The sequence below is a fragment of the Podarcis tiliguerta genome (assembly GCF_965153285.1).
Source record: "Podarcis tiliguerta genome assembly, chromosome: 7".
In the NCBI taxonomy this organism is placed as follows: Eukaryota; Metazoa; Chordata; class Lepidosauria; order Squamata; family Lacertidae; genus Podarcis; species Podarcis tiliguerta.
Genome location: NC_139540.1, coordinates 25102318 through 25124820, shown reverse-complemented (window position 1 = coordinate 25124820; position 22503 = coordinate 25102318). Strand labels below are relative to the sequence as shown.

General features: G+C 41.7%; 1 protein-coding gene across 2 annotated transcripts in view; it reads right to left on the bottom strand.

Annotated features, from left to right (window-relative positions):
- VIRMA (vir like m6A methyltransferase associated) overlaps positions 1-22503 on the bottom strand; it is a 28847-nt gene that overhangs the window by 3898 nt on the left and 2446 nt on the right. Inside the window, exons 2-21 of one of the 2 annotated variants that reach the window (XM_083450891.1) lie at positions 20320-20435; positions 18743-18829; positions 18411-18459; positions 17321-17489; positions 16925-17047; positions 16183-16482; positions 13594-14743; positions 12543-13034; positions 11207-11361; positions 9531-9613; positions 8409-8502; positions 7526-8070; positions 6806-7041; positions 5569-5821; positions 4246-4463; positions 3404-3536; positions 2666-2818; positions 1927-2087; positions 905-1001; positions 496-662 (exon numbers count right to left, since the gene is read on the bottom strand). In XM_083450891.1, coding sequence (XP_083307017.1) covers positions 496-662; positions 905-1001; positions 1927-2087; positions 2666-2818; positions 3404-3536; positions 4246-4463; positions 5569-5821; positions 6806-7041; positions 7526-8070; positions 8409-8502; positions 9531-9613; positions 11207-11361; positions 12543-13034; positions 13594-14743; positions 16183-16482; positions 16925-17047; positions 17321-17489; positions 18411-18459; positions 18743-18829; positions 20320-20435 — 4781 coding nt within the window. Of the gene's footprint in view, positions 1-495; positions 663-904; positions 1002-1926; positions 2088-2665; positions 2819-3403; positions 3537-4245; positions 4464-5568; positions 5822-6805; positions 7042-7525; positions 8071-8408; positions 8503-9530; positions 9614-11206; positions 11377-12542; positions 13035-13593; positions 14744-16182; positions 16483-16924; positions 17048-17320; positions 17490-18410; positions 18460-18742; positions 18830-20319; positions 20436-22503 lie in introns of both variants that reach the window. The other variant, XM_083450890.1, reaches the window with a different exon arrangement.

The following is a 22503-nucleotide window of genomic DNA, read 5'->3' as shown; positions in this document are numbered from 1 at the left end:
ATGAAGGCAGGCTTCTGAGAAGAAGAGATCCCTTCCTTTATGTGTACCACCTTATTATATGGCAAAATACACAGAAAGGTGTTGCATTCTAAGGTTCCTTTCACAGTCAATTTTCTTTTCTTTTGCTCGGGCACACCTGTCTGCAGCATTTTAGAGGATGTAAGATGCTTTTTTCCAACCCAGACTCTTTTAAATTTCTTCTGGGTAGAACTAGATTCTGCCTTTTATAACCCATGTTAGTTCTATCATTCACAGGAACCATTCCTCCTCCACTCCCTTCCCTTGCACCAGCAAAATCTGTTCATGTAAAATCTGTTTTTTAAAATTTTGGTTTTCAAAGAGAATGCTGCAGCAGAACGACTTGTGGGAGGGACCCTTTCAAGTGACTCAAATCTACTTGGATCCCACTATGCCGTGATTACAAATACATCACCAGTGCAATGGCAAAATCGAAATCCACCTTAAGGCACAGTCACAATCAAAACCACTGGTTACCTGGAAGTTATAAACGTCTCGTGCTTGTGTTTGCCAAGTTTAAAGCCTTTTGTGGTTTTTGTCCGACCCGGAGAAGTAGGCTCTGTCAAAAACGACCTCTCCAGCTCCGCCTGCAGGTCGAAGTCGCTGCATCCTTTTTCTGACAGTTCAATTAAGTCAACCTTTACCTGTAGGAGTGAGAAATTCATTCCACTTTAATCATTCCCCCATACAACTGTCAGCATCCCCAGACAGGAAACACTCTTAGAAGGCTGCTGCTAAATGAGTATCCCATTTTTATCTGTCTACATTCCTAACATTCCTCTTTGTTGCTTACACTATGAATGGGGTCTCAAAAACACTGCTGACAATTAAGCTGGAAATGCTCCAGTTCCCACCCATTCAAGTATTAAAAACTCAAGACTTTTACCATGTCAGGGTCAGTTTCAATTTCTTCAGCCTGGAATGGCGAGAACCACATAGATTTCAGCTGGTCATCCATGACATCTGCCAAGATGTATGCAGTCCTGTGATAGCAAATGTATTTTTTAAAAAATAACGGTCAGTGTTCACTGTCTCCATATGAAATAAATGTTACCCACTGGTATTCATCATCCACTCCTCCAATAAAACGTTTCCTAAAGAGCCATGGCTTCACCACTTCCTTCCTCAAGAACACAATCCCACTTGGAGCATCCTAATGCCCAATGGAGAGCATGGCTTGCACCTCTGCTGTGACCAGGTGCTCTTGTCTCCTATTCTTTGCAATGTCTATCAAGCACTTTACTTTCCTATGTCATCAAAAACAGCCTGACAGCCTTCTAGGACAGGGACCGTATCACGTCTGTATTTTGTTTAGCAATTGGTACACTATTTATTTTGTTATTTTGAAAACATATGCCCTGTCCTTCTATCTGTCCAGGGACACGGTTCACAATCAACACTGTGATAAACCAATACTGTGATAAGTCATGGTGCATAAGTTGAAAACAATTTTATGTATGTTTAAAACAAGACAAACAAAAAGGACACATTGAGTCTATGCTTTGTTCAAGAAAGACACTGATCAATGATAAAAAGAAAGCTGGACTACTCAACGTCTATTATTTCCAAATAAAGAAGGAACAGAAGAGACATTGAGCAATGTTGACAAAAAGAAGGGGAGATATCACAATTGACAAAGAAGCACATCCATCATACTTGTGCAATACTTGTGTCACAAGATCTAGAATTGGACAACTCTCAGAACCTCAACCTATCATTTGCGGGGGGGGGGGAAGGGGGTGTGGTGATGGACTGAGACAAGAGAACTGGGTAATCTCTGTTGTAATGCATATAGCCCGTAAAGATAAATGCATGAAGTTAAACACGGTCCCAAATATACCACCACACACACCTGGTTTTCAGAGATTCTAGTTCTTCACAGACACAGATGCACATTCAGCACTTTACCTATTATTAAAAAGATGCTGGAGAGATTCTGGTACAGGAAGGATTGGCTCTACATCTTGATCACTCAGTGGACAAGGATCACCAGCAGATTCCAGCATCTGCCGAAGTCCAACAACATTGTCCAATAAAGATTCCAGACTGTCATCTTCTTTTGAGCGCTCCTGTGTAAGGAACACTGCAATCACTAGCAGCTCAGACAAAATTTAAGTATTTTTGCCACCTGGTAAGATACAGCAAACTAGCAGCAACTCTTTCAATAAATACATGTTCAGTTGACATCATGGACATATGGCATCATGGACATAAAGTCAGTCATACTGAAATCAATGGACTGATTTCAATAGGTCTACTCAGATTTATTATAGTGTACGTTTTTGTGGACTAGGCCCCGGTCAATCAGGTGCCTGAAGTGTTATCTAGTACATGTACAGGGCTATTGAGAAACAAATTGTACGCAGTGGAGCCAATTTGTCATGGGAGGAAGGGCAGGAAAAATGTAATAAATAAGTTCAAGAGGTATAGTATTATTATTATTATTATTTGTAGCCTGACCGTCATCTAGTTAAGATACATGGGCAGTGTTCAGAAACACTGCATAAAAATGAATATATACACAAATGTTTAAAAAGACATATAAAATGCATTACAATCAAATCAGAACAGTAGCAATGAGAAACGATCAGACTCCTAACTCTCAAACATCTGGCACCGACACCAAAAAATATGAACATTACATTACCAAAACTAGCTTTTCGAGCTCGAGGAGCAGATTTTCAGGAGTTTCTTCTTTGTTTTGTAATTGGTATTTTAATTCTGCAGTAGTAAGACCCAAAGTTCTGGCAGGATGGGCTCCATCAACTTCTGCAAGACTTCCGTCATCCCCACAACATCCCTAAGGAAGGTTAAGTACATTACGTGAGTACAAAAGCAGTAACACCACAGCACCATAATGCAGTTAACTGATGACATATTTTTTTTGACATCTCCCTGTAAAACCACCTTCAAACGTTTCTTGCTAGAACTCTCTCTCTGTCTCTCTCATGGGTTTTCACTACTCTATTAAGGCATTTTTATCCCTGCCAGCACATAACCTACCAGGTTGAATGGTTTTCACATTTCCTTTGTTTTCACCTGCTGCAAACTATATTCTGTTTTTACTGATTTAATGTTTACTTATTTGTTGTTTCGAGTTTGTGTGTGTTTGTGTGTGTGTCCATGTGTGTACATTTTTAAAATGATGTCAGCCACCTTAAGTATTATTATTGTAACAGAAAAGTAGGAAATAAATCCACTTGAATAATAAATAAATAAAATTGGCCCTTTGGGATTCTGTTAGATAACCATAATTTCTATCATCTGATGGAAGTATTACAGCTGTAAGCTTTAAAGAAAACTGCAGCTACTTTTCCTGAGCTGAAATGCAACAGAATGCAATAAAGGCAAAGCTTCAGAAAGCCCTCTGTACACATTTACTCACCAGTGTATCAGAATTCAGTATCTGCCTCAGGAAGTCCAGAAATGAAGACGCAAGTTCTCCGGGGTCCTTATTAAAGCTGCTCACTACTCGCTTCAATCCAGTGTGCAGAGCCCCACAGTGTTTTCTTAGAGAGCTGTTTTCGTTTCAAAGAAAAAGGTTGTTAACAATCCAGTTTTTGACACAGCATATGATAAAAATATGATTAATAGATCTAAAGCACTTAAAACATAGGCAGTTTCAGAAACACAACTGAATGAACTTATATGTATTTCAATGTTTCAGTTAATTAAAAGGATGTCCTTGATTAATTAAACAGCATTTTAAAAATGTTTTAAATCCAAAACAAAAGCTCAGAAGAAGCAATTCCTCCTCTCAAATATAGGAGGGAATACATCTTCTAAGATAATACCTTTTATGTCATATCAGACACTACCTGAAATAAAGCAAGGATGCTTTGTTCAGAATTGTGGCTCAATTACATGCACATTAAAGCAAATCTGATGACTTAATGAAACCCATGTGATGAACTGACTAAGGTTTCATTAATCAGCCAGCAGCCCTAATTAACATCTTCACAAAAGAATGTGTACTATACAAGAACACTGCCAGATAAATTTTTTAAAAGAAATCTGCAAATTGAGTGTTTTATTATACAGTTAGCTTTGAACAATTCTTTCCAAGGGAAAGAGAAGACCCAACAGCACCAAAAAATGCCACACTTGCTGTTACCGTTGCCTGTGAAATTTGACATTACATTAAGCACAATATTCTGCTTTGTAAGCCCCCCCGGGGGGGGGGGCTGAACTAAACATTTTTGCGGTGCGAGTATGTGTGGACTGTACCTCTTCAGGTGATAGAATCCATAATCGTGCTCAGTAAGGAACATCATTGTCCTGATACAAGTCAGCAAACAGTTATAGCTGCTTTCAGCATTAGAAAATGTCTCCATCAGGCAGTCACAGATGGAAGCCATGAGTTCCTTGCTTGGCAACGAATTTGAAAGCTGCTCCAATTCAGAGAGAGTGCTCTCCGTGGAACTGGGCAAGACCAAGGCAATATCCTGCAAAGAGAAATCACAGTATTACAAAAGGCAGAAAGGCCCACAGACATCGCTTGGGGCCATGGCAAAAGCCACTTCAGAGCTTGCACCAACCGAGTGGGGTTTTTCAAAAAGCAAAGCTCTACTATCACACACCGCAGGACTTCACAGTTACAAGACTGTCCACAGCTGCAATGTCCTGCCATGCAGCACAGAGTACTGTTCACAACCTGTTAGATCTCTTGAGAACTAATTTCTGATTCCTGGCCAAACTTATTTAAAAGCATTTAGCTTTGCAAAGAAACATGAAGTGTCACTCAACAGCCGTTTCATTAAGCTCTATAAAGCGGAACTTGAAAGGGCCTGCTCTTGAGTACTAAAAGAATTGGGAATCTGAGGCCCTTTGGTGACAATGAAGTCCCACCAGCCTCAGCGAGAATAGATAGGGGTGGTACTATATAGCTGTGCAAATATAGCCTATATGCAATTAGTTTGGAAAAGGAGAGGTAGATTTATGGTAGGAGTTGATGGCAGCAACAATCCCTCTCTGCCAGAAACCAAACAGTTTCAAGGTTCTTCTAACAGGCTCAGGAAATAGGTATGGCATAGTTTTATAAGACTTAGGAATGCAATTAAAGGAAGAGGGACTCAATCTTGGTGCAACTCATGAATTCCTGAAAGAAGATTCAGCCTTGGTGCAATTTGTGAATTAATGAAGAACAGGTTTTTAATGAATACAGTTGTTCAGGGGTATGACTAGAGAGAACCAATCAGAATGTGTATTGAGATTTGAAATGAGCAGAGATTTATATCTGGGAAACAAACGAAGTATTTATACACACCTACACACACCTTTTAGCTTACATTGGTTTTCCTCCATGTATATTTTTCTCCTTCCTTGAAGGCATGCTGGCTAGGTGTTCTGGGGAGATGGAGAGTAGGGACATCCTTTTCGTATTTTCTTGGACAAGCCTGTCATGTTTGCTAAGGGGAGACTTGCACTCCTTCCAGGACAGCCCCCCCCCCCACTGCACACATGCATGACAACCCCCACACGCATGACAACATGTGCACAATCAATACAGAATGAAATTAAAGGGTTCTTTAGATTTTCATTTTTAAATACCTGATCGCAGAGAGACTGCAAAATAGAAGCCAAGAACTCAGCACACTGCTGGTGAATAATGTTGTCCCCTGCAGCTCGCATTAAAGACAAAAGCTCTGGGAAGACTTCAGCATACTTCTCATCCCCTTTCACAGTTCCATTAATCAAGTGCAAAATAGCCAGTTTACAAGCTTTGTGTGAAGCCAGGGCATCGAGTAACGCAAGCAAGCGGGTAGTCTGGCCAGTGTATTGCTTCTCTTTGTCTTCTGGGTTGCTGAAGTGACACCAATGCTCTTATTAGAAAAGACAAATATACTGCATGCATGTTTATGACAAAACAAACTTCAGATCTGAAATTTCCATTAAAAGATTCATACACGTGTGTGTGTGCACGTGTGTGTGTATATATATATATATATATAATATAATACCTATCTATCTGCACGTTTTCTACTGTAGTGGCACTGATTTTGTCACAAATGAGCTTATTGCCATTACAGTGGTACCTCGGGTTACAGACGCTTTGGGTTACAAACTCCGCTAACCAGGAAGTGGCTGCTCCAGGTTAAGAACTTTGCCCCAGGATAAGAACGGAAATCCCCAACGGCACAGCAGAAGCAGGAGGCCCCATTAGCGAAAGCACGCCTCAGGTTAAGGACCGTTTCAGGTTAAGAATGGACCTCTGGAACGAATTAAGTTCTTAACCCGAGGTACCACTGTAATTTGATAGTTTTCAGGTTGTGGTCATTAATTAGCTGTGTATCTAGTTGCCAGCGAAGATGAGATAACCACTACAGTTTTGACTTTGGTATCCAAAGCCAGTAAGCCTAACAAAGTATTGAAATTAATGCTATGTTTCAGCCCTCTCCATTTGTGGAGGCATCTCTTATCACCAACTGTATGAAGCCTACCTCTCCATGTCATATTCATGCCATACATGCAGCAATTTACTGCAGCCCTCAGGATTTCCCAGCTGGAGGAGCCATCACACAGCTCCATCCTCCAAGAGCCATCACCATGCATGGAGAGAAACAGAAGGCCTAAATCCAAGGCAGCCACTGCCTATTCATGAATGAGATAGGAGAGGCATAGCCCATTTTCCAGCCTCAACATGCAGAGGTTCTACAGAAGCCTTCAACAAAACTCCCATCATCCTTAATCTGCACAGCTATGGTGAGAGTCATAGACCAAAACCTCTGAAGGGCACCAGGTTAGCACTGCTACTTAAAGACCCTTAGGACAATGTATAAAATCGTACCTTTGCAAATCTTCTACAAGCAGATCCAAAACAGTCCTCATAATAAGGAGAGCAGTTGGCGAAGCCAAGTCACACAACTGAACACAAATGCGTCTCAGCATGTGCTGAATAGGCAGGCAGGTGGAGCCAGAGAAGGACCGTACTATTTCTTGCAGCAATTTCGCTTGAACGTGAAGATGCATGCTCCACAGTTTCCTAGTGTTGAGAGCCACCGATATGTCATGTGGCTCAATGACCTGTCAGAAAAGCAAAATTAACTCTATGAGAGTGCCAAAACAGACAGTTCTTCTCCAACACCACATGCAAGGCACACTACCTGGTGCTCTTTAGGCAATCACGAAAACCCTTGTAGCCAATATATGTGCTCCATCATATAGAGCTATTGCCTCCCAGCTAAGGATGAATACCCCCACTCATCATCCAGCATCAAAAGGACGGATCCCCTCTATCAGCCCTTTAAATGAGAGATAGGGAGCCTGCATCTCTCCACATGTGGCTGGACTACGATTCCCATCATCCCTGACCATTCACTATGCTGGCTGGGACTGATGGGAATCCAATGACACTGGGGGTCACCAGGTTGAGGGAGGTTGGTATACAATCCGTCAAATGGATAGATCCACTGCACAACTCTTTATCAGTCCATTCTTACCTACCCATCCTCTTCACCAGTCTTTTAATTTTCTTGCCTTTTACAAATAATTGGTAGTTTTTACATACCTGAGTGGTCTGCATGGGAAGCGGCAGAGGCAGCAACTCAGAAAGCAGTATGAGACCAGAGAAAAACCCTTCAGGAATTCTCAGAACAGAAGTGAGGACCTCTTTTAGCATGAGCGACCAAGTGTTATTGGCCAGAGTTTCCTCCGAGATGGTTAGCTTCTCATTAACCCCCTGGGTAAAAGTCAACAAAATGTCGACAATGTCATTCTGGATTTTTTGTTCATCGCTGTCTAAACGTCCCGAGAGGGGAATAGAACACAGGAGCATGTGTAAAGAAATAAGTGCGGAAGGAATACGCATATCTTTGAACTCAAAGGACCCTCCACGCAGCAGTTCCGTCAACATGGTCTTCAAGAGGGTGAGGGTGCACCGGGCCATGGAAATCGTAGTGACTCTGTGGAGGGTAGTCCCCATGTTGACATGGAGTCTCCAGGGCTGAATAAGGATGCTGTTTAGCTTTTGCAGAACACGAATAAAAGTGTCCATTCCTTCAGAAGAGAACATCTGTATGACTGCAAGGTTCCATTTCAGGTCCTTCTGCTGACCTTTAGGAGGAAATGGGGAATGGAGGAGAGGAGGAAAGAGAAAAACCATGTTGTGCCTTGATCTCAGTCATTAGGAAAATATAGATCAGGTGCAATGATTCCTTTTTATGAGACTTCTGTCCATGACCAAGAACATATATTTTTAGATGACGCCAAATTTATCATGGGGCACAGAATCCTTGCATTTTACTTTCCCTTCCCAAAATTCTACATGCTCTGTCAGCAATAGAAAATGGTCCAAAGAAACGATTTACTTCAATATGGCTAAAGGAGGGGGTGATTAAATCTGATGTAGTCTTATAAAGGAAATGGAACAATGTTAAAAGCAAGTATTATACCTTCAACCGGTGGTGGAGGGCATGCAATATGGCACAGGACACGAAGTGCAGTAGGAAGACCAACGCCTTCCTGGGTCATCAAGCTATCAATATTCTTTAAAATAAAATTTGAAAAATAAGACTCATGTTATTAAAGATCAATATTCAACAAAAAAGGGTGCAATAGAGAAATTTATCTTGCTTCTGAGCAACAAATGGTAGGCTGACTTCAAACTTGAGTGCTAGGGCCATTAGGGTTGTTTCCCCCCCCTAGAATCCCTTTAATCTATTGATTTCTTCAACACAGAACTTTTTTTTTTAATAGCTAAGGAATAACTCATCTAGGCTAAGTTATTCTGATTGTGCACACTTTTGCTTAGGAATCTTAAGTACCATTTTGTTGCATCAGACCAATGTTCGTATTTTCTACTTGCCAGTATTTAGGTGGTCCACCAGAAGTGGGGCACTGGTCTACAAAACTTCTTCCCACCCTTTTTATACAAGGCATCCAAGTAAAAGTAACACAAGGAATGAAAAATCTAATGGAAGGTCATCACAAAACACACAACACCTTAGAGCCAAACTAGATAATTATACAAATGTTTTAGGTAAATAGCAACCACGAAGGAAGCAATCTTGCTTGGGGCCATAATGGAGAAGTGGAGCTATACTCTCTTTCCACAGCTGTAGTTCCAATCCAGTGGAAATCCCAATGTGAATAAAAGCCAGCTAATAACTTGATCTTTCCCCCTCCCCATGGCTGCTATTTACTTTTTAAAAGCGGCATTGAATTAGCAGTTCCATTAATAAGGTCACATCTAGTTTTGCTCTTCAAAAAGGACACTATTAGAAGCAGAGAACCAACAATTCCTTCTTGAAATGCATTGGCTACTTTTTAAAGAATGTTATTATGAGGATTATACTAAAAACACCACGCAAAATTATCCAATATATAATGTACTTGTAACAAAACATTTCTGGATAAAAGAGTACCAAGCAAACTTTATGATAACCCTATGCCATCAGAACTGTGAAAACAAAGAATTTTGCCTCCTGTATATACAATTGCAAAAGATCAACAAATGAAATAGCTAGGTGTGGATTGTTAAGAAAATGCAGGTATTGAAAATGGTTTTTACTAACCTGCTTAATGTATTCAATGAGATTTGGGATGCAATTAATTTCGAACCGAAGTGTTTTCAAGGGTTCCAGCCATTTGCCAAGTTCTAAAACAAATAAGGAAACTTGAAGAATGCAGCATTATGTAAAATTATGCATTCCAAAAATATAGTGACAAGCATTAGAGCTATAGGCCTTTGTATATAAATCAAGTTAACTTTTAATACAACATTAAAGCTGCTTTAATTCAAAGAATAAAGACGCAATGCATACATATGAGCCAAATGTTGGTTTTGATTTGGTCTGAAATTATTCTCTATTATACCACATTTCAGCTGATTTCTTCAGCTGAGAGCACCAAGAACACTGCTCTATAGGTCCAGGGATGTCTTTATCAAAAGTTAGCTTATTTGCATTAAAACAATCAAAAAGGTTCACTTCCATTCAGCAGTGGGAGGAAATTAGTATGACTTGGGCTGCTATCCTATGTGGGAATAAATCCCTATGATTTCAATTCAACTTACTGCAACGTATGTGGTTGCAGCTTTATGACTCTTACAAGGATTTTGAAAAGGTTTTAATATTGGATTTGATGCCATAAAAAGTATCTGAACCATGACAATCTATTTGTCCCAAAAGGCAATTTTGCCCAGCATAATTCAAACATTTAATCTCTTGAATATTCAATATTAAACCCCATCTTAGCTACAAAGGCATCCTGTGTGCATATTCTAAAATGAAAGTTTTTTCCTCAGCTCAGAATAACTTGAATTTCTTAGTCTTTATTGTATGCAAGCCAAGGCTATTTTGTCTCTCAAAAACAAAAACAGACTGAAAATTCAATGGAAGTACTGGCAGGAGGAAAACCAAAACAGAGCTTTAAAAACACAGAATCAGCGCAGCATTTTAAAACAGCACAATTCATGATAAAAATCAAGATTCTAATAAAGGTACATTTGTAATGTTGCCTTTATCACCAGGCTAAAAGCAGGTCATGAAGGAGTGAGGCACACCTATTGAGAGGTCTTTACAAATCTTCAGCACTATAGCCAAAAAGGCTCTCTCTCCTACCTCCTATTTGCCTTGTTTCAGATGCAGGACTGAAGGAGATCCTTGAAGTGGAATGAAGGTCCCAGGCAGGCTAACTTGGCCAGGTGGGATTCCCTAGATATTCTGACCCAAGGCTGCTTGGGACTTTAAAAAGCTATGTATAGTAAAACAGTCCGTGCAATGTAAAAGCCTGCACACAAAGGAGTCTCCTTTCATCTGTCATTGTCTTGAAGTGGGCATGACAAGATTACACCAGCTCCAATTTGAGAAACACACTTACAATGGAAGCTCTCAGGTCATCATCAGTGTCCAGTGACTTTTTTTAGTTTGTTCTTTGAACAGGATCCCCCTACGTTGCTTCCTTAGAAGATTTCAAACACTGAACATTTTTCTGCAGTTACTGAATGACTCCCACCAATGAACAGTACGCTACACAAACAAGAGAACTTTCTGTGTCACAAAGACTCTTTGACACTAGGAAAAAAGCTACACAGTTTTTCAATGAGCCTTTCTAGTAATCTGTATTTACCAAAGGAATCTCATTACTCGCATTATCAAAAACCAGAAGGTCAGGAGAGCCTTAGCAGACACCAAAAAGATTTCTCCTAAACTGCTTCCAGCAACTGCCCCATTAACAGCACATACTGTACCTTGTAGTTTGGTGTTATTTTCATCAGCTTTGCACAGCTTCAACAGGGGTGCCGAATACTGCTCAAGCATTTGGACATCACTGGAGGACTGAACCACCAGCAGAATAAGGATGCAAGCATAATTATAGGCAACTGACTTCTTTGACTTGGAATCGCTGAAACAGATTTTTCTGAAAATTATGACACAGTTCACATTTGAATCCTTAAACGTACACTTACAGAATACTATTCAGATTTTCATTTACAAAACGATTATTTTGTATGGAGAAGAAAAAAGTTCATACTACAAGTGGGAGTTTGCAAATGATTGATTGACTCAGCCTTTTCTCCTAGTTTCTCATAATCTTTTCAGAACTCAAAACAGAAACGTCAATTATATTGATCAGAATATAGCAGTAACCTACAGGAGGGATAAAGAATGGCTCTGATTTCAAATCCATACAAGCAATGCCACAGGCAAACATTCACCTCCTTAGCACAAGCTAAAGTTGTGTATGCCACTTTGATCTGAAAACCCCACTCTTTCGATTGTGAATTTAACTCCAGCATCTAAGATATGTTTATCTAAATTATGCTCTTGATCTGAGTAGCCAGTTTCAGACAAGCATTAAATGCTCTCATAACAACATGAAGGAATCAGAAAACAGCCGTGCAGCTTACACTTCCTGTTCCACCACATTTCTGTCACATGCAACATAGAACTTCTGTGCAGATAACCTGCAAATCTCCACACTGGTGGACATGCAAAAGATCAATCTTACAGGACATTAAGATGAGGAGGAAGCACAACGTGCTCGCTGCTCCCCTTGTTCCTTGGTTTTAAAATGTTTGGCTTTGCTTTTAGCTATTCTTTCATGTCATCCACGGTGTTTTGTGTTGTTTTTTTCAGAGGACGTAGCACAGATTCATATGCTGCAGAGCTAATATTTTCAAACCTAGTTATACTGAGCCCACCCATTTAAAAGCAGGGATTGGAGAGTGGGGGTGAGAAATCTGTTTAAACATCTGAATGATTTCCTGTCCGCCCAGCAGCAATCAGAGCCAAATCACCAGGCATTGACTGGGATGAAGAGGTTGCTAACTCATGGGCCAGCCCATACGTATCCTCAGACTATTCCTTATTCCCCAGAATAAGGAAAGCCTGGTTCACTTCTTTAAAGGGAAGGCTTCGTAAAAGGAGAAAAGTGAGGAGGGTAAGAAGTTGGATTCTGTACTGCAGCCAAGTTCCGTAACAAGGAGCAACCCCAAATTAAAAGTTTGTGAAACCCACATCAACCTGCAAACATCCATTTAAAAGCATAAAACCTAAAGCAAGGTTAAAAAATAGGATAGTTACCCTAATGCTTCTTTGGAATAGAACTCCATTAAAGTAATAAGACTCTGGAGATTCTTCTCAAGGCTGAAGACATGGGCGACAGCAGCTCTTCCCACAGGGTTAAAAGTGATCAGGTAAAGGTTATGAAGCGTTCCCAGGAGATCTGAATGGTCAGTTTCATCAGTGGCTGTGCAGCGCTGGAAATGGCAGAAGAGTTCTGAAATGCACTGCAGCGTCTGTGTTGAATGAAGAAGCCATGGGGGAAAGGCTTCATCGCTTGCCCCATCAGTCTGGAGACCTTCCTCTTGATCAGGGTCAGAGAAATGGCAAAAGGCTCGAACCAGCAGGTTTGTGGCTTCATACTCAGAGAGGAAGAAAAGAAGGCCCTTCTGGGACTGTGCCAAAAACCTCAGTATATCCCTGGTGGACTGCAGCACCCCAGGGTGCACATTCGTTATTGGATTGGATAACAGCAACGTGACAGATTCCAAGAAATTGTGGTTATGAAGGTACCTGGAAATATGTAAGAAGCAGCATGCTCAATTCCACTTCAAAATATGGTACATTGACAGAATTTTTTATTACTACTTTCAATGCAATGGTATGTGAAATAGCTGCAGAAGTGTACAACTGTGGGTGGGATTCAATAAAGTTTTACTCAGAACAGACCCAGTGGAATTAATGAACACTGCAATAGAAGCTGAGAAATTGTGATGTGCCCACAAGCACTCACTAATCTTCAAACGTGAGCAGGAATTTGAATCCAGATCTTCTCAGTTCAAGTCTGACACTGTTCTCCACCACCTCACTGACTTAAAGGATTAGAGTGAAGAGACTTCATGAAGACAGTGGAGGAGTTTTGTTTAATTATGAGATGGCATGACAGAAGACACAGGGTGGGAAAGGGGGAAAAGAGACCACAGTCTAGGCTGGAACATCTCCCAACATTGAAAGACCCTTATTAAGCAGCACACATGACATGCATGACAAGTACTTATGTCAACAACCAAGTGGCAGAAAGCAAACAAACGGGTATCCCTTTGAAACATAAAAAAAAACTAAGGCCACTCACCTAAAGAGCACTGGGAAAGGGTCGTCCCTTTCTGGTGGCCCTGTAATACGTGCTGTTGTTGGGAAAGATTTCACCGGTGGCTGGATCATAGTGTGAGGGGCAGTCTCCATCAAATGTAAGATCTCATCCAAAAGGTTAATGAGTTTCTCCACTTCTCCTTCACTCATACTGGAGGACTCCAGAAGGCTGTCCATATCCATTGGAGTGTCCACATCATTTTCATATTCCTGGTTACCCCTTTCGAGTCCCGTGTCCGTATCCTGCTCAGGCTCAGTGTGATTAGGAAGAGATGGAGGGTATTCTGCTAACTGGTCAGCAAACTTTTTGACCTCGGACAAAACCTCGTAGAAGTGGCATTTCTGTAGAATTGCAGAGCAGGCAGTGACGACCCTTACTGTCTGATCCAGCAGGATGAGCTCCAGTAGTCTCTGGTAACCACTTTTTTCATGCACCTCTGAGCCGCTCCTCAAAAATGCCTCCATTCCTTCAGTCATGCTAACAACGCTATCCAAAGCTTTGAAAGCATTGAGTTTAAGAGAAGAAGAGACATGATCCGCAAACAGCAGTTCAAATAGAGAATTAATTACTCCTGCTTGCAACAGGCCCGTTATCCCCCGAGTTCCACATTCTGCCAGCGAGGAGACAAGTTTTGTCCCAGCTTTAAGCTGACGGACATTCAAAGCAATCGGCTGTCTCAAGGCTACCTGTAGGTTTAATGACTGCATTGTCCAGTCAACCAACTGGCTTATATAATCCTGATTCGGGTCCTTTAACTGCAAGTAGCTTAGCCCTTTGACTATTAAACTTGGAATTTCTTCCAGAGCAGTGACCCACTTTGCACCCCTCTCCTCCTGATATAATTCTAGGAGTTCGGTCAATTTAGTAGAGGTCTCAACTGCCCCTGAATTTTCCTTGTCTGGATCTTGATCTTTCATCTTAGCAACTTCGGTTTCAAAAGTGGTCTTGTAGGGACAGCTAAAGTACAGAAGAGGCCCAAGTTCCCTATCAAAAGGATCATAGGTCACAGGTGGCACTCTGGCTAGATCCTCAGCAGTGTACTCAATGTCAAAGCTCGGGTACTTAAACGTCTCACGTTCCAAGTCAGCAATTCCATCTTCATCACTTGAAATCTGCTCATAACCATCATCCCCTGAAAAGTAAAAGTTTTAAAATTACCTTGTTGAATCAATTGAACCAAAAAAAGCAACAAATAACACCCAACCATTAATTACAGCTTTGAAAAATAAACCATCTTCTCCCTTTTTGCTCATAAACATGGGAAACCCAGCAGCTAAAACATTTGCAGGATGCTTTGCCAACCCATCAGCTACACACTCACACACAGAACCAAAAGGTATCACAACTAACAGGAGAAATATATAATTGCACCATATAATTAGATTATCTCCACAAGGAGAATTCTTAACCTTGGTTTTTATTTATTTCAGGACCACTGTCTATCTCGTAGGATCTTGAAGTGGTGAATACCACAATACAGTCAGACTAAAATACAAGGAAACCACTCAAACCATTCCGCAGCAACATTCAAACCACCATATCCAGCTTACAGACCTCACCCAAAGGACTGTATGAAAAGATTATTTGTAGTATTTGTTAGTCACTTTATACAAAAAAAGTATTAAAGAAACTTAAGATAAAATACAAATAATTTAAATCAATTAAAAGTCAAACTGAAAAACAATGTACAATACAAAACTCTTAAAATGCTCATCCAAGGACTAGCCCTACTGTACCCCACTAAAAGATGAGCAGCACAACAGAGACTAACTGAAGCACCAAAAGTCTAGCAAACAGAAGTATCTATCACCCAAAAGCTGATGATACCAGGAAGGTTTCCCTAGGGAGAGTATTTCAAAAAGGGGGCCTACCACTGAAAAATTTAACCACCCTCTGCACCTCTCTCATATGGAGAACTATTTAAATTGATTTCTAAACCTCATGAGAAAGGAGGCAGTCATATCTCCTGATGAAGGGGAGTTCCACTATCAGGGCACCACCACTGAGAAGGTTCTCTCTCGTGTCACTGTATGTCAGTCCATGCCCATCAACACAGGACCGCAAACATAAAAAGACCATGAATCACAACTGCAGTTATAGCACAAATAATATTTTGACAGAAAGGTAGAAAATCTATACGCCACAAAACCTTCAAAATCTCTTCCCTAGTGTCCTCTGAAGTGCTTGGCTTCCCCCCAAAAATACTACATATATTCCACTGTCACAGGACCAGATCACACACACACACACCACTTATCATTATTAGTTTCTAGAGACAACTAGTGTGAACTGACTGACACAGGTTAAGTAACACAGAATGTTTGCATGCCCCACAGTCAAATCAAACAATGGGTGATTTTACTCAAGGTAAACCAACTGAAATTAATGAATATGACATTAGGTGCATTAATTTCAATAGATCTGTTATCAGTAAAGCTTGAACACTACTCAATATTTTTCAATAGGGACATTTCACACATGCAGCTGAAAATCAACTGTTCTGTGATGAAGTGATGAAAGAACACATATGCACATGCAACTCAGTCCTCAGCCGTTTCTGTATTTGCCTACCTTCACCCTCCTCCTCTTCTTCAACATCCTCTTCTTCTTCATCCTCCTCCTCCTCCTCCTCTTCATCCTCTTCTTCATCTTCTGGAATACTCTCTACCGTCTGACCATCGTCATCCTCTTCATCTTCCTCCTCCTCCTCAACATCCACCCCCTCTTCATCATCCACTTCTTCGGGCTGGTCTTCTTCCACTTCTGCTTCATCAGAATATGGCCCCTCCTGGTGAACGGATGTCCGATCAGGAGAAATGGGCTCAAAGTAATCCTCTCTGTGATCAACATCGTCATCTTTCTCCCCAACCACTGGAAAGAATGGAATCCACAGCAAAATTAATTTAAACTGTCATTTTCAAAAAAAGAAAGAGAAAGCAGACAACAACAAAAGCTAAACAACTAATACCCATAGTGTAATTTAATGTTCTGCTAAGAGAATCCTGTGTATTTTCCATACAATTTAAATCTTCAAGCTAGGATGCTAATAAACTGCTGCTTTGGTTTTGTAGTTTTAAGGCAAGGTTAGCCTCCATGGACCAATACAGATGTTTGCCAATTCTCCCGTATGGAACAGCCTAATAGATGCATCATATCTCCTGTCACAACTGCCACTTCCCAGTGGTGAATTCAGTTGCAGCTGGAAAATATACCTACTACTAGAAAAGCAGCAACACTTTCGCCTCACTTAAAATATGCATGCATGTGGACACAGGTGAGAAAGAAATGGAAAGAAAGTTACATTCCAAAATACCTGATACGGGCATCGGCTCATCTTCGTCATCATCAGGAGGAGGGGGGCCTGGTGGTGTTCTTGGGCCTCTAGGCTGTGGTCGTGGAGGACTGCCATTAAACTGATCCTCTTTCTCTCCATCAGCTGTAAAAAAAAAAGGCATATAAATGAACTTATAAATAAAGATAAATAAATTCATGGGAAGCCTGTGGCATCACTTGGGAAGCTGCTGAAAATGAACCACTCAGTAAAAAACTGTAGTGGTGCATGCATTCACTTACAGATCACAGACAAAAACTTCAGCTGAAAGAAGTAATGAGACACAAGCGTTTTAGACGTAGATGATTTAACTTCTGTGGGGGGGAATCACTTACTTCTATTTGCATTTCTTAATTGGCTTAGTTTTGGAATGCTTACCAGGTTTCGGAGTTCTTTTCAAAGCTGCTTGTTGCTGAGGAGGGGGTGGCGGCGGAGGCGGCGGAGGGGGAGAGTCCCTATCATGGCTTATTACTCTGTCAACAGAGCCATATATTGCAAGCGTCAAGCAGTTGTACCAGCCTCTCAGAACTAATCCATCAGTGTTGACCTGGATTTTAAAGGAGGAGAGAGAACATAAAAGAAACAAAGATAAACCTTTAACTTGCTGCACCTACACTACAAGCTCAGTACCAGTATATATTTGCAATGAAATATAGTTCCAGCTATGCCGTTGTTAGATTTCACTTACATGTTACAGTAGGATATAAATGCACTTTGCAAATACATGAGGCACAGAATCCTGTAATAGTTTTGAAAGCCTCAGCTTTTTTATATAAAAAAGACAGGTGAGCTGTGGTGTGAGGGGCATGGGCTGGGCAGAGGGATGTGACTTGATGAGAGTCCCATGGGTCAGATAGAGAGGACTTAAAGGTCACCTTCTGCTTGTGAGCCAGAGGTTCTCCACGGCTGGCCTACATGCACAGGTTCTCTAACACACACACACACACACGTGAGACAGCATCTGGCTGCATAATGCTGGTCCCCCTACTGTGTGCACTTGGCCCACTCAGACCAAATGTTTCTAATGGGCTTCAGATGGCCTGCACTGCATCACACAATGGACTAAAGCTAATCATGTCTCCCCCTAGAGCATTTCTTAGATGACACTTTGTTTTTAATAAAGAGTGGGAACCAGCTGAGCACCTCTGGGGAAGGGCATTCCACATGTGATCCTCCAAGACTGAGAAGGCACTTGCTCTGCTCATCACCTCCTTATTTCAAATGATTGTGGGACTCTGATGAGGATCAAAGGATTGAGGCAGGCTCATGAGGTAGATGGCAGTCCTTCAGATAGCTAACAACCAGCACTCTGAACTGCTCTTGGAAACAGACTAGCCACTGGACTAGCCACTGGTATGAAGAAAGTACCCCAAGAACATCCCAACACAGCCCAGTATGTTACCAGCCTCTCTCTGTACAGGAGTTGTCACTAGAAGGGTCAATCTCAGAATTTACAAGTGATCATTACCTTGGCATTAGGTCTGAAAATTATTGAAGAGTTCTCATCATACTCCAGGCTGTTAAAACAGAAATATGTGTTAAAGGTCAAAGAAACTGCACCAACATCTTTTACAACCAGATTCACAATGGTACTTTTTTCAAGCAATATTTAATGAGAATGATAATTACTTTTTTTATATTTAATAGTAGAATAGAGAAACTCAAAGCTTACATTTTCATTTACTTCAACTGTTTTCTTCATAAACAAGAAACAAGGAAACTAGTAGCCAGGCTTACACGGCTTGCCTTAGCCCTGCTTAAGTCTTACAATGGCGCCAAGATTATGAAAGAATTGCTTACCTTCCTAGCCTGTCAAATACAGGGGCACTTGGTTTGCTGACATTGTTGAAAAACAGGTCTAACTGAAATGTGTGAGGAGATGTTTCACTGAGAAGAAAGCCAAAGGGTAAAAAATTATTTCACAGGACCACAATAAACAAGATAATCAAGCCTTAAAATACCAATTATCATATAGCCACAATCTGCAAGAAGTAAAGAAGTGGGGAGCTTTTTAATAGTATTTGACTATAAAATTGATAAGCCACAACTCAAGGGGAGGTGGAGAAGGGTAATGAAGAAGCACACAGCTCATTCTCAATCCAATAGCTTACAGTTTATCATGACATTTCATCAGGCCATTATCTAATAAACCTAGCATTGTTGGATCCAAAGGTAAATAATACATTGTTATACATTTAATTTTTTTTCACTATCTTAACCATCACATTTGTAATTTTAGGCAAGCTCAACACTTATGTAAGAGGCCTGCAGATCTGTGACTGCACCTCCACCACACATGTGGTATTTGACACTGCACAGATTTGATAAATGATCATAAATGCTGGGGGTCAATAAAGACCCTGATTTCCAGAAACCCCCACCGCAAAACCACATCCCCTTTCACCACGCTAAATACCATTCTAAAGGGATTCCCCAAACCTTGGAAGTAACTTTTGGGAAAGACAGACAGAAAACTGCCACCAGGAGGAAGATGTGGGTGAGCACACTTCTTACTTCCCTTTCCTGATTTGTTCTAATCCTACTTCGACATAATACCCCAATAGGGCAAATAAGGGTTGGAGCTAACCAAAACTGTCTCCAAGCTATGGTTTGCCAATTCCCTTCAAACTAAATGAACTTTCCAGCTCTGTGCTAGCCTTGTATTAGGACTGCACAAATCCACTCACCAGTTCATCAGGGTCAAGTGACCCTGGCATTCTGGCTATGGCCACTGTCTTGACACAATCTAGATCCCTCTCTGAGTTCTCATATTGTCCTAAGCTTTGGAAAAGGCTGATTTCAGGGGATAGTGAGTGCTGGATGGATCTAGGAGACCCAAGTTCAAGTCTTTCCGTCATTGTGTGGCCAAGGGCAAGTTTCTTCCACATCTCTATAATGGGAGCTACAAGGTTGTTGGCAAGGAGAACATAACAAAACACTTTCCAAATTTAAAATGCTGTTCAAATAACCACTGGTAGGTAGCTGCTAACTTCCAGAAAAGGAAGAATAGTTTCACTATGTGCTGAGCAAGTTCCAGCTGCTCAGCCCAACTCCCTTGCCTCAGATGAAGCTATTACTTGGCAAATGGGAATTGCCAACAAGGGAAGGCTTGCCTTCATCATAGGACTCAGTGAGATACAAATCACCTCCTTGCTTCAGATGACATTGACACCACAGAAGAACAAGAATGAGAGCCTGAATACTCCGGGCCCCATATTTACACCATGTAGGTAATTTTTGTTCCTGTACCACATTTGAGTTTGACTTTGAGAATCTTCTGTAAGCCTTTGTTTAATTTGCTTTGAGAGGCACTAGGTGCTAGAAAGCAGGATGTCTATATTCTAAATAAAGAATTCAATTAATCAACTTGCACTTACCCATAAGCTCTGTTTTCAGGCAAGTTAGAATGAGCTCTTACTCCTGGAGGGATGACACGTACTTCATTGATGTAAACCACACATGGAAAGCGAACCACATCTACATTACTACTTTGCTATCAAAAACAAAAACAAAGTGAACAAAATTCATGAAGGTTAAAATATATGGCACAGCGCCCAGAAATTGTCTAAAAGGCCAGCAATGATATGACAGCTGTATCCACCCATTTTTCCTGACATGTGCCACCCACACTAGGCTGCTTACCATTTGCAGCAGGCAAGGACATAAAAAATAAAATTCAGAGGTGACATTCAGCCACTGAGTGCAGCTTTTGAAGAGTACAAATTAATTTTGATTTTGTTATATTAATAGTTGTCTACCTTTTTAATGAGTAATTTAATGGCATGCATCCCATACTGAGATGCATTGCAATATTCTTTTTATATACAGTAAGTCTCTAAACTATCTTTCACTCACTTCACACAACCACAGCCTAAGGCATTATCTGGGCTGCTGTGATGTCATGGAATATTCACAACTACTATAAGAAGGGCTGGTCAAACATTGCTGTTAAAAAATGAATGTTCGATGTTCTCAAAGAGACAGAAAAAGCTATATTCTGACATCAGGTAACTGATCAAGAGGATGATTGGATGAACAGAAAGAATAGACAGTGATCCATCAGGGAACTGAGGAACACAGAAAAAGTTTGCAATGTGCTACAGGGAAGAGGAGAAAGAGCAAAACAAAAGGTGGTAGGTTTCTGGATGAAACATCGGCTCTCGATCCATTCCAGTCCGGCTTCCGCGCTGGTCATGGGACCGAGACGGCTCTGGTCGCCCTAACAGATGATCTCCGCAGGCAGCTGGATCGAGGCGGGTCGGGGTTGCTGATTCTTCTAGACCTGTCAGCAGCCTTCGACATGGTCGATCATGAACTCCTGGACCACCGCCTTGCCGACGTGGGGATCCAGGGCACAGTCCTTCAATGGCTGCGCTCGTTTCTCTCTGGTCGGGGACAGAGGGTGGCGCTTGGGGGGGAATTGTCATCGCGCCACTCCCTGGTGTGTGGAGTGCCTCAGGGTGCGATTCTCTCTCCGATGCTTTTTAACATCTTTATGCGCCCCCTCGCCCAGCTTGTCCGGAGTTTTGGGCTGGGCTGCCATCAGTATGCTGATGACACCCAACTCTATCTGTTGATGGATGGCCATCCTGACTCGGCCCCAGACACACTGACCAGATGTCTAGAAGCTGTGGCTGGATGGTTTCGTGGGAGCCGGTTGAAGTTAAATCCTTCGAAGACAGAGGTCCTCTGGCTGGGACGGGGCGATATGGGATTGAGGGGGCAACTCCCATCTCTTGCGGGGGTGCAACTAGTGCCAGCATCGTCCGTTAAGAGTTTGGGTGTAATCTTCGATACCTCCCTCTCTATGGAGGCGCAGATTACAGCTATAACAAAGGCGGCTTTTTTTCATCTCCGCCAAGCTAAGCAGTTGGCTCCTTATCTCTCTCGCCCTGACCTAGCCACTGTGATCCATGCGACGGTCACCTCCAGACTGGATTATTGTAACTCGCTCTACGTGGGGCTGCCCTTGAGACTGACCCAGAAACTCCAACGGGTGCAGAATGCCGCAGCGAGACTCCTTATGGGGTCGTCACTGCGAGATCACATTCATCCAGTACTATATCAGCTGCACTGGCTCCCGGTGGAGTACAGGATCAGGTTTAAGGTGCTGGTTTTAACCTTTAAAGCCCTATACGGCCTAGGACCCTCGTACCTGCGGGACCGCCTCTCCTGGTATGCCCCACAGAGAAACCTACGGTCTGCAAATAAAAACATCCTGAAGGTCCCAGGCCTCAGAGAGGTTAGGCTGGCCTCAACCAGAGCCAGAGCTTTCTCGGCTGTGGCACCAATCTGGTGGAACGCTCTGTCACAAGAGACTAGGGCCCTGCGGGACTTGACATCTTTCCGCAGGGCCTGTAAGACAGAGCTGTTCCACCAGGCCTTTGGTCAGGGCGCAGCCTGACCCCCTCCTCTGGCAATCTGCACAGGGTCCTGCTTGCTGGTTGCCATCAATTTGTTTCTGATTGATTTTATGGTGAAAAGTTTTTAGAATGTTGGATTGTTTTTATTGTTGTTAGCCGCCCTGAGCCCGGCTTGGCTGGGGAGGGCGGGGTATAAAT